Raw genomic sequence first — 19717 nt, 5'->3', positions numbered from 1 at the left:
CCCTTGAGCAAGCAGAACACGGTCTTGAAAACGGAGAACAATGGAACACCCAACCGGTAGCAAAGGACACTACGGTAAGTTTTACCATTCATAGTCTGTCCCGATATTATTATTATTATTATTATTATTATTATTATTATTATTATTATTATTATTATTATTATTATTATTATTATTATTATTATTATTATTATTAATCGAACAAAAATACATCAACTATTACAATTTCACATTAATATTAAAAATTAGTAAAATACGAAATATATGAATTAAAAGACATAAATTAAAAATATGATATACATGGAAGAAAATAAGCAACGAGAATAACACACACAATTCAAAATTATTAAAATGCTAATTTTCAACCGAGCTCCTTGATTTTTCCCATAAACGCTCAACCAAGTCGTTCTTTAATCCCTCATGAACTTGTCTATCACGAATCTCCCCTCTTGAAGCTATCAATCTACAAAAATTATCAGGATCATACGGCCCAGGAGTTACGGTAAATATTGTTGCAATTCTGGTTGAGGACAACCCTGACATATTTTCAGGCTGTTCTTGGGCGAATTCAAGTGGATCTTTATAGTTAAAATATGTATCACGCTCGTCTTCAACTATCATGTTGTGGATGATGATGCAAGTCATCATGATTTTCCACATCAACTTTACACTCCATGCCAAAGCAGGCTTCCTAATTATTGCAAACCGAGCTTGTAACACCCCAAATGCACACTCAACATCCTTTCTAGCACTCTCTTGACGTGTAGTGAACAATTTATCCTTTAAGGTTTGTGCGGCTGCAATAACGTCTATGAATGTCGACCATTTTGGATAAATCCCATCTATGAGATAATACCCTTTGTTGTAGTTATCTCTGCTAACAATGAACAGAACTTGTGGAGCACGATTATTTATTATATCATCAAACACCGGATAATGTTGAAGTACATTAATGTCGTTGCAGGATCCAGGCGTCCCACAGCAGGCGTGCCAAATCCATAAATCCCTGGAAGCAATCACTTGTAAAATAACAGTCGTCATTTTAGATCTTCCTTGATACATTCCTTTCCATCCAGTTGGACAATTTTTCCAGACCCAATGCATGCAATCAATGTTGCCCATCATGCCAGGGAAACCTCTATCCTCCCCTTCTCTAAGGAAGCGTTGGATATCTTCCAATGTTGGCTTGCGAAGGTACTCAATTGCAAATTGAGCAATTACTCCATCGACAAACTGTGCAAGACATTCTCTAGCAGTGCTTTCACCGAGCTTCAGATACTCATCTACTTGATCAGCAGAACAACCATAAGCTAACGTACTTTTGAGCAATTCTGAAGGGGTGAAGCACCAAGACGCATGGTCGCATCTGGGTGTTGTAGGAAGTAACGGTTAGTTGCACTTAATGTGTTGACGATGCGAAGGAAAAGGGCTCTTCGCATTCGAAACCTCCTTCGAAATGTGGTTTCATCGTATACTGGTTAGTGCATAAGTAATCTGAAACTAAATTGTTGTGAGCTGCTTCACGATTTCTCGGCACATTTATTCTTCGTTCTTTTTGTTCATTTTGCTGTAATGAATTGTTTACAGCTACAAGTACTGCATTTTGCATTACTTGTAATCTATGACTCTCGTTGATAAAATTCATGACCATTTGATCATAGATTTCACCAGTTAAACTTGAAGATGAAGAAGAAGAACTTGAAGAGTTTGAATCGAAATTCATATTATGTTTATTACCAAACAATATTTGAAATAGAAGGTTTTGGGTTTTTTTTTTTTTTTTTTTTTTTTTTTTTAAATGCTAAGGAGAACATAAGGTTGATATTAATAGATGTAATGTTATTGGGAGTAATTTTATGAATTTTATAGATAGAAAATGGGATAAGGTTAGTCAGAAGATAAGATTTCTGATAAGGCTATGTGGTCATAAAACAAAGGATGTCAAAAGATAAGATTTTGGTTAGATGAAATGTCATGGGAGCAATCTGATAAATTATCTAGACAAAAAAAAAAACGATAAGGTTAGTTAGAATATAAGATTTCTAATAATGATATGTGGTCATAAAGTAAAGAATGTCAGAAGATAATAAGATTATTAGGCAAATGTTAGATTTTTGTTAGATGAAATGTTATAATTCAACTTCACCAAGAACGGGCTTCTACATTAACCTTTTGCAATAAACAAAACATCTTGTTGTTAGTTGCGTAATAATCTTTGTCAGCAAATTTCTCCAAATTTTTGCTCGGACTCACCACTACCCTTGGTTTGATAATAATACCCATATGCATTTACCCATTTACTACAATGTAAATTGATATGATCCCATCGATTTTTGCATAGATTTAATGTTTCTTACCTTTATTTCATCGGGGTTTTCTATTCTAAAACGTTCTAACGGTTATAGATGTCAACCCATAACCCACTTCTCTTTGTCTTGGATCCTCTCACTACGTCACCCCCTGTATTTATGTAGGCCGATACAAGTGCTTTGTCTTCAGCTATGCTCCATGACTGGTTTTTCCTTTGCCCGGTGGTGTTGACAACAATTTCGACATCAACATCGTCAATGTCTTCTTGATGTTGCGCCCCCACTAATTGTTCCACATGTTCATCACCACTCTCCTCTATTGGAGTTGCATTGCTACCACCAAAACCTCACGGTGATTGATCCATGTTATGAGTGAAATGTTCATAAATGGGAAAACCCGACATATTACCAAGAGATTGTTGAGATGACGAGCTACTTTAAGGAAAAGGGAAAGAAGTAGGGGTGGCAATATCATCCAAACCCGATGAATAACCATCCACCAGATCCAAATATATGGATGAAAACCCGAACTTAAGCGAATGACAGATGAATGATGGGGGATCGAGTGACGGATCGGGTCGGACACGGATGATGACACATCAAACCCATCACCCGATCCATCACTCGACCCATCCATCCACCCGTTAAATTTATATATAAAAAAATAAAAATAAATACCTTTTTTTAATAATTTAATGTCTATTGTAGTGTTAGGAATTTACATTTGTTTTAATTTAGTAAAAAAGGAACAAGTATTAGAAAGATGTATCAAAGTTTTAATAAAATTGATCACTTTTTTTTTCAAATCTTGATTATAATTATGAAAATAAAAAGTTTTACTTATATATTTATTTCACCCGAATTATCACCCGATCCACCCGATTCATCCATGGTTGACAGATGGATCGGATGTGGATGAAAAAAAATTAGGTGATGGATGGGTCGGGTGATGGATGGATCGTTGGTGGATGGAGGCGGATGAAGCATCACCCGACCCACCTCCGATCCATTGCCATCTCTAGAAAGAAGGTTGACATTGTGGAATTGACATTTATTGGTCTTGATTGATTATTAAACCATTGCAAAGCAGCTTGAAAATGAGGATTACTCAATGAATTTGGGTCAAAAGGAGGATTATTTTGATTATATTGATAGTTTGGATTATTTGGAAAATTCATATTATTCCCGTAATTTGAACTATTACGATCCATATTGAAGGGTTTTCTAAATTGGAAGTGATATGTTGGTAAGAAAAAAAGAAACTAGCAGTAGAAGTGTTATGGAGAAAAAATGACTTGGAGATATGGAACTAATATGAATTGGAAATATGGAGAGTAATTTCTAACTGAAAATAAAAGTTTGTGAAAATATGGACAAATTATACTCATTTTAAAGAGAAAAAAAATTTAATGACCGTTGTGTTTTTAGTTTTCCCAAATAAGTTACCGTTTACATATTATAGCCGTTATACAAAATTGATGCAAAAGAAATTCAAATGCAATAATATCATGACACGGCAACTTCAATTTACCATTGCAATGCAATGAATTCACATGCCTCAGCTAAGTTACCGTTGCAATGTAAAATTCGTTCACTTTTTGTCAAAAAAAGGACCCACTTTTTGTCTTTACTTGCTCAATCTTTCGCTTGGGCCGAGGAAGTTATCTTTTCCATCTTTTTGTGGATCAAAAATGGTTAACCCAATAGGCTCACGAGGACGTTTTTCCAAAGTGAGCCAATTTTGGCAAATATTAACCAAAATGGTTGCGTGGCAAAAGTATTTACCAAACTAAGCTTCCAGGCTAAAACGCTGTCTCGGTCAGCATTTTATGCCTGGGTTTTTTTTTTAAAAAAAATCAACCTAAAAACGCTGTCTGGGACAGCGTCTTTGTTGTTGACCTTTTTTTTAAAATTTTTGTAATTGCCTTTTATTTATAAAAATGTTTTTAAAAAACAAAAACAGTTATACCAAATACGCTGTCCCAGACAGCGTTTAACTCTGGAACTATAAACGTTGTCTCAGACAACGTTTAAGGTTATTAATGAAACGCTGTCTGAGACAGCGTTTCTGTCGTTTTTTTTTCCCTCCAACAGCGTATTTCATTTCATTTCCTCCTCCTTCATTCTCAAACCCCTTCTTTCCCAAACTCTAACTTAATCCCCCTCTCTCTCATACTTGTGCTCCTCCTTGTAGACCGCCGCCGGCGCCGCCACCTCCACCGTCGCCCGCCGTCACCTCCACCGTCGCCCTCCGTGTAGCCCACTATACACTCCCCTCACCCTGAAATAGGTATTCATTCAACTTTCTTTGTGTTTTAAATTCTAGGGTTTATGTTGGTGATTTCTAATTTTTTTGGAATTGGGTTAAAATGTTGATGAGGTTGAGTTGTTAGTGTTAAAAATGTTGAATTGTTAGTGTTGGTATTGTTGAATTATTAGTGTTGGTAATTGTTGAATTGTTAGTGTTGATAATGGTAGTGTTGATATTGTTAGTGTTGATAATAGTTTGGATAATGTTGAATTGTTGTTGTTGGTTTTGTTGAAAATTGTTGACAATGGTTGATAATTATTAGGTTTTGAACAATTGTAATTACCTACATTGTTGTGTAATAATGGTGATTTAGGGGTTCTTAGTAGTTAATTTGTAGAGTATGTAAAATTTTTTTGTTTGATTGTGGTGATTTAGGGATGATTTAACGGCTTTACGTAAAATGTGTTTTGGTTGTTATGTAGAATATGGCTGGACAAAATGTAGCGTTGTTATGTCGATGGGGAGGTGAAATTTTGTGTAATGGATCAAATGTGGAGTACAGTGGAAACAGTGCCTATATGTACCCAACAAAGTACTCGGGCAGAACAACAAGCTATATATGTCTCTGATTACAACACCGCGTCCTTCCAAGAGCCCGCAAACCACATTCCATCGAATGCATATGGGATGGGTTCTTTCACTCGAATGATGCAGGACGACCAATTTCACTTGCCTTTTAGTTCTCATATAGCTTCACCGGTACATGCGGGGGGACGCGTGACAGTGTTCGGCCAGCCTGCTCTGCCGTCATCGAACACCGTGGCATCTTCGCCGATGCAATTGCATAGCTACTCTCCTATGCAAGGTTTGATGATGTTGTGAATAATGAATTGTCGGTGTATGATGTGTATGCGGAAATGGATGATGAGGACGAGAACGGAGAGGGGGATGATGAACCTACACAGCTGGGGTAGTGCCTCTTTGGCGGTGTTGTATCGCCAACTTTGCAGAGCCTCGCGGAGTGGTGCGCTCGAGATTGGAGGACCTCTGTTTGAGCTTCAGGTATACTACGAATATTATCACAAGCGAATTATGCAATGAGTAATGTCATATTTATCATAGTTTTGTGTTTTGCTATTGAAGCTATGGGCTTGGGAGCACATCCACGTAGGAAGACCAGGTAGGCCTGCTGTACATCGTCCGGGGCAGCAGGACCAGGATGACCAGTATGAGCCGTACATCGCTCCGCCTCGCCTTGCAGCTGATGAGGCTTACGGTTGCAGGTTTGTAACAATTGTCATTTTTTTTCCCATATACGATTTCATTTTGTAAACATACTTACCAAATTTTTTGCCCCAGGTGGATGGTCCCCAAACTCACACAGGCACATGCGGCGACGGGCCTCCCATACTACCGAGACGCCCTTGATCGACTCACTGAGGATCAGGTACAAACTCTGAAGACATTTGTAATCATTTAGGTACTGTGTATACTGATTGTGGACTAACTTATTTAGGATGTGTTATTGCAGATCACATGGGATCCGTATGTACCGGAGTTGGTAGATGCCATGCCTGCACATCTACTAGAGCATTAGGGAGAGTGGCGTGCCCGGGTCCCGCTGATCTGTTTCGAGGTTGTGGAGAGTCACCTACCTGACCGCGTCATGCGACAGTTCGGACTGCAGCAGCCTATTCCCCAGAACTGTGACACTGTCGTGCGCCTTCACGACATTGACCGTCGGGGAAATACGGAGACAAACTGGGCACTGGAGCATTGGCAGTATCTTCAGCTATGGGAGCAGCGGTTGGGTCATGTCGTTCAGGGTTATCCCATGCAGGGCGTTATGGATCATGACGATCCGTACATGGTGTGGTACAGGCTTATCACACGCCGTTTCATCAACCCCAGCTACACACCACCGTCCACCCATTACCACCCGGCACATGACGTCATTAGCGGATATGTGAGTTTCTTTTACTATACTTATCATCCTCATTTTTTAACTTTTTTAAATATCATGTACTTGACTGATCGATGATTACTACAGGCGGCGGATATGGTGGCGATGTATGATGCACTGTCCCTCGCCCTTACAGACGGACCCACCAGAGCCCAGGTCCAGCGGATGCGAGATATGTCCGCGACTTCCTTACGCAGACATGGTCACGGTCATCTCATCCAACAGCGGGACGGTGATGATGGTCACTCTATCCATTCGTGGTTCGACCCCGGCCAGAGTAGCAGTGGAGGTGATCCTACGTTGCACACAGAGGCAGAGGAGTACATCTTCCACAGTTCTGCACCCTTCAGAACCCAGGAGGACGCATCGTCCAGCCAGCTCACTCCCCCCCCCTCCCCCGCGCCGGAACCCATTCACCACCATTCACCATTACACTCGGCGTCGTCCAAGACGAAGGGACGACAGTGAGGCTAGGGAAGGGTTACACCAAATTGATGAGTAGTGAACGTATTGTATCATTGTTTTGTCCTTTTTCCTGGAATGCTGTATATAACGATTGCATTATCAATATAAGACATGCTGGTTGAATGAATCTGTTTGTGTTTTGAAGTTTTGTTTGCTTATTTATCCAAATCGGATTTATGTCAGTCAAAATAGATCCTTCAGGGCTAATGTACATTAAACAACAGATATTTGGAATCCATAGTCGAAAATGGGGAAGAAAGGATGGCCCGTGGTGGTTAATGTGGTTGTTCATGGTGGTTTTAGTGTTGTTGGTTGTGGTGGGTGGTTATCGACGGTTGTTGAATGGTTGGGGTTGGTGGTGGAGCTGGTTGAAGTGTTGTTGGAGGTCAAAAGTGGTGGCAGATGGTGGTCAATGGTGGGGGTTGTTGGTGGATTGTGGTGGCAAGAATCATGGCAGGGGGTGGTGGGTGGGGGCAGAAGAAAGTGGCAGATCAGTGGCAAAAGGCTGATTCTGCTGCTGTTTTGCACACCAGCAGAGAAACGCTGTCCCAGACAGCGTTTTAGGTTTAAAATAAGACGTTGTCTGAGACAGCGTTTTAGGTACAAGGAAGTTTGTACATAAAGCGCTGTCTGCGACAGCGTCTTTGGTATAACTGTTTTTGTTTTTTAAAAACATTTTTATAAATAAAAGGCAATTACAAAAATTTAAAAAAAAAAGGTCAACAACAAAGACGCTGTCCCAGACAGCGTTTTTAGGTTGATTTTTTTAAAAAAAAAAAACCAGGCATAAAACGCTGACCGAGACAGCATTTTAGCCTGAAAACTTAGTTTGGTAAATACTTTTGCCACGCAACCATTTTGGTTAATATTTGCCAAAATTGGCTCACTTTGGAAAAACGTCCGGCTCACGAACCCTATAGAGAGAGTGAGAAAGGGACCATAAGAGTAACTTATTTAATGTACAATGATCAATCATGATGTGGGTTTTAAATCCTTCAATATGGATCAATGTATCATTGTCCCTTTATTAATGTCAACAAAGAATTACAGTCAAGTTCCCGAGCAAAGAATGCAGCATAACTAGTTTACACCACAATCACCGCCAGTTCGAAACAGACTTCAAGATTCCAAGAGTTAAGCAGAAGAAAATGAATAGATAAGTAAATACATTAATGTACTCTGGAAATTAACACATGGATATGTTTGCCTCTCCCTTTGTCTTTCCCAGCGGATGAAGCCTTGTATTCCCCCTTTACACCTATTCCTAACTATACAACTCTTCTCTGTATATACACTACCCTGACTTAGTATACGAGCCAAATCGGCTCATGCTATCTATTTTGCCATGTTTAACCAAAAATATTCAGGATTCTGATTTAACAAACCAATCATCAGAAATTGTCTCTGTCTCTTCACACACAACTTCCACTCACAAGCCTGCAAGGCAGGAATTGCTTGGAGAACAAAAATAGTGGGTTGCAGTGAAGAACACCGGATAATGATATATTATGTGATACCAACCAGCCACGCCTTTCTTTTTACATCCCCCCTCCTCTTTCTGAATCATCCATATATAACTTGCTCAATATAAGCATTTCCTATAATTCTGGGGAGCTCAACCAACTACAGCCTGTGGACCATCCCAGAACACCAAGTATGAGATCAATCCTAGCGCAAGCATCATTCTGAAAAGGAATGAATTTAGAAATTGTTAGCTGTTACAAGCTTGAAAAGTTGACTAATTCAAGACAAAACAAAGTAATATACCAGATTATTTGAAGCGTCTTCAATGTGAAATAGCATTACTCCAATACCCTTCCCTCTGTCAAGTTCGGCCTATTTGGGAAATATGTAAAAAGCAAATAAGTCACTCACACTCCTTAAAAAGATTCATATTAATATTGTTGATTGCTTCATCTCACCACACAGGAACACACTGAGATCCCCAAAGACGCCAAGACTGTTGTGACTTGGCTCATCATACCTGAAATTTTATGGTGTACAGAAGTTCAGAAACCAGCAAGAGGGAATTGATGCATAATCGATGATGTAAAACAAAATTAATGAGTCAAATTATTTATTTTAATTAGCCACCAATGACTTCTCACTTGAATGGACCATATTATAAACAGAGAAATTCTCAAGTCCTCTCTGCATATGTTGTTCACTGAAATCTAGTCCTATAGTTAGAAAATCACTTCCATGAGAAAGGAGTATCACTGGACACTGGGTAGGAGTGTAGGACCCAAAAAAAAAAAAAAAATCTATAGTAAGGAGTTCAGAGTACATGAAACTGAATAAATTTATAGATCCATCTCCTTTATCTGACTACCCAAGTTAACTTAAGACTTGACATACTCTTTAGCAGACTGCAAGTGAACTCATGAATATAACTGCACCAAAAATCCTGCTCTCAACATAATAGCCTTAATAGGGCTAGTAAGGTTCACCTAAAGTGGAAAGAACTAATGTATAAATTACTATGGTCATTTAGTCAATGTTATATATAGCTTTCAATAACGAAAATATCAAATAGAAGTTGAACCTTGCCAAAAGTTTAGGACATCTTTCATTCAAAAGCTTTTTCTATACATACTTTCCTATAATTCTTAGATATTGACTTTAGAGTCAAAGTTTACAGGCTTTAAACTCTGATACTTCTAATAATACATCTATAAATCAAGCCTTTGATCATCCTCTTATAATTTCACTTGTATACAGAAATGATCACAATCACACCTCTGATAAATTATGCAAACATTTGGATTTGGAGTTATATTTCCATGAAAATAATCTAGCACACCTTGGAAGTAATTTAAATTTGACAACCCAATAAATTAATGCATACTTTTTCCACAATGAATATTAACCACATCGACATCATGCTATCAACACTACCCAAATGCCTGTTAATAGGATCCCGCCCTAGGCATGTAAGGGGGATCAAATATACCCAACCTTACCCCCTTCCAGAACAGGTTGTTTCTGGCTGACCCCTGAACCGATATGCACAATCAATGTCCACTTCACAATAGATAAGGAGCAAAGACATCTTAATGACCCATGAACTTAGCACATTATGATCCAAAAGCCAAAGCAAAGAAAAAAAAAACCCAGAAAATTACCTCGGTGATTAGCACAAACTACACTGAGCCATTGAATAGATCTCCCTTCAATGCTGTGCCAAGCAACAATCTTGCTGGTTTGCCAACTTTCCAGCTCTGGAAGGACTACCCTAGGCCTTGTAGTATTAGCAATAATCAACTTGGCAATATCGTTATCTTGTGATAATAGCTGCCCCTTATCCAAACTTGAATGCTCTATAAGCTTATTGTGTTTCCCATTAACCTTTGGTATACAAAGAGCGCCATTTGACAGCTGAAGATCTTCAGGATTTTCAGGAAGCAGCAAAGTCTCAAACATTGTATTTGAAATTGGCCTGCTCGCTCTGGAAAAGTCCAAGGTCTCCTCCTGTACATCTTTTTCATAATCAGCGATGAAGTCGTTGATAGAATTTGTAGTGATTTCTTCAGCAGACAATGCAGCTTGTTCCCTCAAAAACTGTGCAAACAAAATGCTGTTAACATAGATATCAGCAAATCAATCCATTAATCTAGCTGGTAATCACTAAAAACTCACTTTCATAATCTTATGACGAGCACTGCGAGTTTTGGCATGTTGCAACCATTGCTTGTGCTTCTGGAAAGCAGATTTACTCGAGAGAGCCTAGGGCATGGAAAATCAAAAAGATGAGAATACAAAAATCAATTTGCAGCTACTTGCTGAAACATAAATACTAAATACTAATTGCTGTAACAAACGAAGATATAAATGAAAGGACAAGCCATCCTCCTTCCAAAAATTACTTAAAAAACGCCAGTCACACTGGACATCGGGAAGAAAATATTTGGACTGTGGGCAAGACACTGGACGCCGCAGAACAAGGTAAAAATAAAAAATAAATATATAGAAAAAAGAATAATCCCACAACACTGCCACCTCATAACTCCATTGTTCCATTAACCTTTCTACGATGGATGTCATTGATTATCAACTCTTCAACCAAAGCAACCAATAACTTCCTTAGATGTGCAACTCCAAAGCAACTTACATTGCTTTCTCCTCACTAGACCGAAAAAAAAAAACACCAACAATTGGCCCATCAAAGAAGCATAACACCAAAACACCCTTATTCTATATTTAAATAATAATAAAAAAGCTTTAGCCACCACACAACGAAGGAAATGATGCGGATCATACTTTGCACCTTTGTAGCACATTTCACAAACATTTGCAGACAAAGCCCCGGTTGGCCACTACACCTACAAATTATCATGAGTGTCCTTACAAACTGATGTCCAGACAATGACCTTGAGCTTAACCTTTATATGAACCTTTGCCTTTCAAAAGAAATGCAAAAACTACAGTTTGGAGTTTCTGCAAGTGATTCTTGACAAAATTACAGAAGTTATCTAAGAACAAGCAAGCCAGGCTTTGTGATCAGGAAATTAAAGAAGACACTATGACTTTACCCAATCAACAACAAGAAGGTGATGCATGAGAAGAGTTTATCGTAAAGCCAAGGCCTGTAACTTATTACGTGAAGAGGTACCTTTTTAAGGGATAAGGGGCATGGGCCTTGACATAATAATCTTTCCTACATATAATAGTTTTACAATCCCTTAACACACATACTATATTGAGATGAATCCCCAAAGATATCATAAAAGATGTAGTCATTAGTCTCATTACAGTAGACCATATATTTCGAAGTTCCATCACTACAACAGCTATAATTCAAAATTAAAGGTTTCCAATCCTAAAGGGAGTTACGGGACAAGAATTAGACAGAATAAAAAGATATGAAATCTCAGCAAAATATTCAGATAATAAATTTAGATTTAGACAAAAAATAGGTCAGCCAAGCACTTACATCATAAGTAATTATCTCCACAACTTCAGCATTGGCAAGAACATGCGTTGGAGAAACAAGGTTCCCATTAACCTGAGGAAAAGTGCCCATCTGATTACAAATAAATTCACGAAGATAAAGACACCTGCTTTAATAACTAATATATACCTTTGCAGCCACCATCTTGTTTCCAATTTCTGTGTGGATCATATATGCATAGTCAACAACTGTTGCTCCCTTTGGCAAATTTTTTATCTGTCAAGAACAAGAAGCAATATCATTGTTGAAACATCGACGATAATTATAATTTTTATCGACTATAGGGTCCCTAACACAAATAGATATTCAGCATCCTTTACCTCTCCACGGGGAGTAAATACAAAAACACGGCTGCCTAACAGATCCCTCGTGATAACATCCACAAACTCTCTAGAGCTCATATTGCCAACAAATTCTTCTTGCCATTCTCTTATTGCATTGAGCCAGCCAATCTAGAGGAATGAAAAGACTTTATCCATAAATTAGCGAAAAATGCCACGACAAAAAGGAGGTGGTGAAGAAGAAGCAGAAGCCAACACAATATAAAATTCACAAGGGACTGGTATAAACACAAATTAAAATACATGACAGATAAGATACCCTTAGTGCTGCATTGCTGTTGTTAAAACAGACTGGCTTCCCTCTTGAATTCCTAGCTATACCATCAACAGAGACTCTCCCGCAATAGTGAGCAGCAATCCCTCTTTGAGCTATAAGATCCATCTCCTCTGTTCTAATCTAAAACAATTGAATATTTTGAAGAAAAGGGCCACAGAGAATTATGAGATGATACAATTGATAAGAGCATATAATTTAACAGCAAAATTCAAGATTAATTATATACTTAACACACACACATATCAATAGTTTACTATATGCAAAGGCCTGCAAGATCAACTGTTGTGAATTTGTGATTAAACATTGATGGAAAGACCATCAATAGAAATTGAGAGAGCTATGTGTTTATTTGGAGTACTCAGACCCTCGTAATTTATATAGCGGACAATTAAAATGAGAAAGAGATTCTTTAGCAACCTGAACTTCCAGCCGGAACATGCTCTCATAAAGAAATGGGATGACTGTTGTATGCAAACTTTGAAAACCATTAGGCTTTGGGGTCGCAATGTAATCTTTCATCTGTTCACAGAAGGAAAGACATTAACAGAGCAAATTTAGAAGATTTCATCTGCCATTGGCTTTAAGATATTTAATGCATTGGAAAAGGAGAAAAGATACATGTTCCAAAAGAGGAACTCCTTAAATTTCCATAACACACCCTATTGTAAGAGATCAAGAAACTCACAGATCTAGGAATTGGGGTCCATATGCCATGTACAAGCCCAAGAACATGGTAGCATATCTGCAAGGCACAAAATCAGAAGAAATTAAATATCAAAATACAGAGTAAAAATAAAACAATATATAATTCCCCAGTTAAAAACTTTGTGGAAATATGACAAAGAATGATACTTTCACCTGCTCAGAAGTACACAGAGGCCCGATTCCACTGCAAGGTTTAGGCTTGATAACGATACGAAGCTGAAAACAGCCAGCAAGTTCTAAAATTATAATAATAGATAGATGGCGCTAAATGGTTGACTAACCAAATATACATTTAGAATTGTTCTGATAGTTAAAATAGAATAAGAAAGGTGAAAGCACCTGAGCAATCTGGTTGATCTCATTTATAGAAACATTTGCTTTGGTTACAGCTTTATAGATACTGCAAATTCATCAAAATCAATCAGCTTTACAGACTCTCTCATTTTCAATATCAAAATTCTTTAAAAAAACAGATACCAAAAGATGAAAAGATTTCATTTTTGTTTCCAAGTATAATACTCAATATAAAAGTGACAGCATTAGTGAATATGTGATACAGATTGATTATCTCAAAAATTCAGGTAATTAAAATAAATGTCATGCAACAGCCATAGATCCTGACAAAGTGCATCTGTTAAAAGCTACTTTTGCATCTCTTGTTCAACAATAAATTCACAGGTATTTGGTTGTAACCACAAACATGAGATTGTTGTATCCACAAGACTAATATGAAATCACAAACAACGGAAACAAAAATAATATGTTCCCTATCCATATCAGGCCAATCCGGGCACTAGAGTCCCTCATATATAAGTACTACACTACTACGGAAACAGCATTTCACATAAAAAATTGGCAAACTCAACAAGGCTTAACAATTTAAATTAAGAAAGAAAAGAAATAAAGACAAAGAACTGCTGGACCTGTAAGGTTCCTTAAGTACCGCACGCACTTCAGTTTTAACAGTCACAAGGTCCAAGAACTGATCATCCTCAATCTTTTTTACCAAAATTTTGTTTGCCTGAAAAGAAGGAAAGGCACAGTAAGCAAAAGAAATAAACAAGTAATACAAACAAATTTAATTTTCAACAAAATCTTATAGATCAATCAAAATTAGTAAGTTACGATCCCAAACTGAATTTAACAGGAAATAATAGACTTTCTCAATGTCAGAGCAGTCTGGCACTTACATACAAAGATCCAACAGCATTAGCAGACATTATCATCACACATTTACATGGAGGAAAAGAAAACTATTACCTCACTTAGCTCTTTCTCATGTTCTTCATAAAGCTCAGAAACTCTTTTGGTGATTTTCCCATACTCCTGAGCATTTGTGTACATGAATGATAGGTTCTCGAGTTCAGACTGCAACACAGAAAAGACATTCCCACCAATTAGATCCCAAATGGAAAAGCATAAAGTACTTTATCTGATATAATAGGCTTTCATGAAAACTCTATGAGATACACCACTAGATCAGGAATAATAACCCAAAAAATCACACAGCAAAATAAGTTGGCAACTGCGCATGCCCAGATGGGTCGGTTAAGGCATCAAAATGACAAGCTGAATGTGGAATATCTAGTCAGTCTTGATACTTGTAGACAGTTCTAGAACACGGTAGCTCAATTTAGTACTCATGTTTCGAGATACAACTTTTGTAAGGAAATCGTACTTCAATTTTAAAAAGGATTTTTGTGCAAAATGCCTGTGCAGCTCAAGTGCTCGTTTTAGAATGCCTGTCTATGACCAGTTGACCACTGATCTGAAAGCTCTTGAGCCCAAGCTGAAATAGTCTTCAGATGAGATGCAGGGAAAGAGTAATTAACCCTCAAAGATTTCCCTTGCACAATGCCCTAGGTTCAACACCGTGTACTAATTCCTTGCATTACATAGGCATCGTGTTAGATCTTGTGCTTCTCAAAACCACAAAATCGCCTATAATTACATACCTAAACAAGAATGATGTGCTACTTGAACAAAATCCTAATTTCTATGTGACATGATTTTATCTACAATACCGCCATCAACATATAAGGAACCTTATTTTGGTTTTACATCCAAACTAGTGAGATCCGTTGCGGTTACTGCCCATTAAGGGAGAATTAATTGCAAGCACAAATAGGCCTAAAGTCCTGACCCAATCACTGCAACAACTACTCTAACCGAAGGAAGTGGCTACTAATTCTGAGATATATTGATATATTCACAGTATTGAAAGGCAACAACTTCATTTACTCATTTAAGTTCATTTGATAATCTATCTTAGACATAAAAAATAGTTCACCAACTCATTTAAGGCAACACTACATCCAAATAAATTTGTGACACAAAAAAGCTTTTGATAAAAGGTGAACAAAAATACCTTTATTTTGTACATTCCCAGCAACTTTGCCAGAGGGGCAAACACCTGTAGAGTCTCAAGTGCTATACTTGTCTGGATGTAACAAATAGGAAAGAGCAGTAAATTAGTAATGTAACAACAATGCCTTGAACTTAAATTCAACATTACCTGCTTATGAGATGGCATGTGTGAAAGTGTACGCATGTTGTGCAATCTATCAGCTAGTTTGACAATGATCACACGGACCTAAATCAGAAATTTAATCATCAACTGGTAATAACAATTGACAAAATAATAAGGAGATATCAGCAAAATGTGCACAATTACCTCTTCTGTCATTGCCAGAAACATCTGTCGTAGGTCTTCTGCTTTTACATCTTGTACACAGCTATTTTCATCTTTGTACTTGAGTTTTCCAAGTTTTGACACCTAACAAAAGAAGAAACAGATGTAGATTCAGAACAATGACTTGAAATGGCTAAATGGCTAATCACCTCTAACTGTTAGAAGTAGCACCTTGGTTTCCCCTTCTACTATGTGACGAACAGTAGAACCAAAGTCCTTTTCAATCCGGTCAAAAGTTACAAGATTTGTATCCTCAACAGTATCATGCAGTAACCCAGCTGCAATAGACTCCCAATCCAATTCCTAAAATCATGATCACAATCTATAAAATAGAACCACAAACTAGAAGAAAAACAAAGATTAAAGTTATGCCAACTTACAAGTTCTCCTAAGATACGTGCAACTTCAACTGGATGAATAATGAAGGGCTCCCCACTGCGTCTTTTTTGACCATCGTGAGCATCAAAAGCAAGCTGTGCCAGCCACAGCTTATAAACATGAATCCCCAAATCTAAAATACAGAATTCACCAATGAGGGAAAAATGGATAATCAAGTGATACCTTTAGGGCTTTCTGAACCAATTCGAGTTCACCAGGAGGTAGGTATGAGATGCTGGGTTTAAGATCCTGAGGGGCAGCAAGGAAATAGACAAAGTTACAAACCCTGGATAAGTAACTGACTAAACATGCACATATCAGCTAAAGCTCATGGTCAGACCATGCCCCCCAAAATTTTATAGGAAAGGCATTCAGTTTTACACAAATAAAGCCAGAAAACATAAAGTGAAAATTTTAAATAACTATTCTAAGAAGCTCAATAGGTCCTTTACTTTTCTCTGCTATACCTATTTGAAATGAGCTAACCTTGCCGAGGTTTGCATAAAAAGCTAGATCCTCCAAGCAGATTTTAGAATAATTCAGATTTCATGTTTTTACAGGCTAACTAGGTTAGTTTATACAACAAAAGTCATTGAAAAGCAATATAAAAAAATTTAGGGAAAAATATCAAAGAAGTGTTCCCATCTGCATGAATATTATGCCCTAATCAAGAGAAACATAACCACCGAATAATCTTATGACACATGTCTCATTAACATACTTCCCCCGATCTTTATTAATCGCAGCATATTCCATTTTGGAAGTGGCAAATTAATTGCAAAATTACTTTATTTGAATTATGATTCTCTCTATCTATGTTTTTATCACAAGTCCTTTTTACTCTTTCTATCCCTCCCAGTTTCCCCCCACACTGCAGTTTTTTTTTTTAAAAAAAGGAAGTAAATCTTAGTCTATAGCATTAAGAATTGGCCTACCTCTTGTGAAATATTTACATTGAAATATATCAGCCAACGCCCAGATTTTACAAATAGTGTGTCAGTTAGCTTCATTATTTTCAAACAACCATTACAATTAATTCTTGACTAGATCAACTCACTGCCTTACTTTTCTCCTCAACTTCAGTTTACATATCCAATGAGGGAAAAAAAACACCTATTAGCCTGGCTATTAATACTTCAACTATTAGACCAGACAATGCTTCTTTCATTTCCCGTAAGAAAAAATCGACTCATACCAATCATTCAAAATTAATTGAATAACTAGTATAGTATTTATAATTTAATTATATATTCTATTAGATAACAATAAATGAGTACTAAAAGTAAGAAGTATTAGGCCTAGCTTGTAAAGTAAAGATTGATGAGATATTAGCTTTTTGTATGCAATCAGATGGTTTGACCACAAAATTAGCTATTTTAGTATTTGGAATATAGATAATTTAAAAGGTTGGAGTACAATAAGCCGATTCAAAAAGGCTGCTTAACTCAGCTTTTTGTTAGAGTTGTTGCAATTCTTGCAATAAACTAGTTTGGTTTTTTGTAAATTAGATGGTTTAAAAAGATCAAATGCAACCAGCTAGTAAAACCAGTTAACTAGTTTTGTCAACCAGCTACTAGCTAATTACAAAATAAGGCCTTAATAGCTACATATCAAATTAAATTACTAGATATTGAACCTAAAGAAATAAATTTTACAATGCCAAATCAATAAGTAAAAGTTCTTTGGACCTCTTTTCCATCTCTTCATTTTATTTTTAATAGATTCTCAATGCATTAAAGCAAATAATTTTACACATGTACATTCTCATATAGACATTTATCATCAAGAACTAGCAATCCTCTAGAAAGTATAATTGCAAACGCTCGTACGAAAGATAAACACAAAATGATACTAAAGAGCTTCATTAAAAAAACGATATTTCAACCATGTCATACTCCGAGCAATCGAGCATACCTCCCACAAACTTTCAGCTGTAACATCATCAATTGCATTAGCACCAGACGATGACGTGCAATGCCATCTCCATCTTTTCGAATTCGAATGCTGCAAGTTACCCTTTAACATCCATTCAGAATCAATTAAGCAGGAAGTCTCTGACATATGACTGATTCTAGCATCAGGAACCCTACATCTCTGTTCAATTAAAATAAATAAATTATAAAACACTAATTCTCCATTTTAACAATACAATTAATCAGGAAGATGCTCACATGTATATGCCGGTTGAATCTTCCATTAGAATTCGGCGAAGACGACGACGACAACGACGAAGAACTCTGAGTAGTACTAGCTAAAGAACCAGTAAGAGCCCTAGGAGCTTTCCAAGCACAAGATACAACACTACAATAAAACCTCCCATTACTTCCTTCTCCTCTCCATAACTTCAACTTACACACACTCACACATTCAACTGAAACATTCACCATAAAAACCACGAATTACATTGAAAAATTCCAAATTCAAAATTCAATTCGGAAAAACTGAAAACAACAACTCAAAATCAAAATTCAATTGAACTCAAAATTGAACTGGATAAACAATCGAAATTGAGAATGGAAAGAGTACCTGAAATCGAAGGAGAAGACGCCATGTTCTAGAGCGAAGCATGAGGAATTGAAGCAGACATGGAAGAGAGAATTGGAGGAGAGAGAAGAGTTATGGCGGAAAATCGAAAGGAGTTGGAGATTGTTGTTTGGTGTTGGTGGTATATTTTGAATTGATAAGGTGAGTGTCTGGTTAGGGAGAGAGAACAAATTAAACCCAAAAAAAAAATGATAATGGAAAACGAGAAAGTGGACTCTAACAAAATTATCTAAGGAGAGAGTGGTCAAGGCCACACGAATGACTTTGGATTTTAATCGGTTTGGTATTAATGTACAGGATATTTTATTATATATGTACTCGGAAGATATTAAGAGGTGCTTATAAATAAAGTACAAATGATGGTGAAATTAAAAATAAGGGTGTTTATTATTCAGATAAAAATCAGAATTCAATTTAATCCAAACCGTTAATTCGAATCGGATCCAAATTTTAAATCGGACCAGATTGAAATGGTTTGAAATTCGGATTTTTAAATCGGATCGGATAGGATTGACCTTATTTGGATCCAGAAAACCAAATTAACCGAAATATGAAACCATGTAAAATTAGGTTGGTAATTACATTAATACTTTGTATAAATTATGTAAAATTATGTTTTTAATATTTGTATTAATCGTGTACAAAATGTATTTAAGACTAAGCTTTTTATTACTGTATATTTATTTTTATAATTATTTTAGTCCCTAAAAATTTGCAATGTATTTTAATCAGATTTATTGATCAAATCCAAATAACCGAATTTTAATTCAAATTGGATTCATGAGAAATTAGGATCGGATTGGATCTTAAAATCAAATACCGATTTTTGTATTAACTTATC

The 19717-nt window shown here is 36.8% G+C and overlaps 2 protein-coding genes across 2 annotated transcripts; both read right to left on the bottom strand.

Annotated features, from left to right (window-relative positions):
* Positions 1-354: 354 nt before the first annotated feature.
* Positions 355-1609, bottom strand: LOC110727651. The gene is made up of 2 exons (XM_021907230.1): positions 1476-1609; positions 355-1366 (listed from the first exon to the last, which is right to left on the bottom strand). The coding sequence occupies exons 1-2, from the start codon at positions 1607-1609 to the stop codon at positions 355-357; spliced, it is 1146 nt and encodes a 381-aa protein (XP_021762922.1).
* Positions 1610-8122: 6513 nt separating this feature from the next.
* Positions 8123-19098, bottom strand: LOC110727931 (putative GTP diphosphokinase RSH1, chloroplastic). Its single transcript, XM_021907523.1, has 24 exons — positions 18859-19098; positions 18504-18703; positions 18247-18426; positions 16516-16581; positions 16335-16427; positions 16126-16257; positions 15937-16038; positions 15778-15855; positions 15631-15702; positions 14523-14630; positions 14186-14283; positions 13602-13662; positions 13416-13478; positions 13243-13299; positions 12975-13076; positions 12540-12677; positions 12260-12391; positions 12069-12155; positions 11922-11993; positions 10628-10714; positions 10114-10549; positions 8911-8972; positions 8756-8824; positions 8123-8673 (listed from the first exon to the last, which is right to left on the bottom strand). Exons 1-24 carry the CDS (start codon positions 18881-18883, stop codon positions 8587-8589), a joined length of 2607 nt encoding a protein of 868 aa, XP_021763215.1. The 5' UTR covers positions 18884-19098; the 3' UTR covers positions 8123-8586.
* Positions 19099-19717: the final 619 nt, after the last annotated feature.

This window comes from Chenopodium quinoa, unplaced genomic scaffold (genome assembly GCF_001683475.1).
Source record: "Chenopodium quinoa cultivar QQ74 unplaced genomic scaffold, ASM168347v1, whole genome shotgun sequence".
Lineage (NCBI taxonomy): Eukaryota > Viridiplantae > Streptophyta > Magnoliopsida > Caryophyllales > Amaranthaceae > Chenopodium > Chenopodium quinoa.
Note: the sequence above shows the minus strand (reverse complement) of the source record. Positions and strands in the feature narration are given on the sequence as shown.

Excerpts from the sequence above, each read along its gene's own strand:
- LOC110727651 (XM_021907230.1), bottom strand. The coding sequence starts at position 1,609 with ATGCAAAATGCAGTACTTGTAGCTGTAAACAATTCATTACAGCAAAAT. Across the intron at positions 1,367-1,475 it reads GATTACTTATGCACTAACCA|ATGCGACCATGCGTCTTGGT; the intron begins GTATACGATGAA and ends TACAACACCCAG.
- LOC110727931 (XM_021907523.1), bottom strand. The coding sequence starts at position 18,883 with ATGGCGTCTTCTCCTTCGATTTCAG. Across the intron at positions 15,856-15,936 it reads TTCTGGCAATGACAGAAGAG|GTCCGTGTGATCATTGTCAA; the intron begins GTAATTGTGCAC and ends TTTCTGATTTAG. Across the intron at positions 14,631-15,630 it reads TGGGAATGTACAAAATAAAG|TCTGAACTCGAGAACCTATC; the intron begins GTATTTTTGTTC and ends TCTGTGTTGCAG.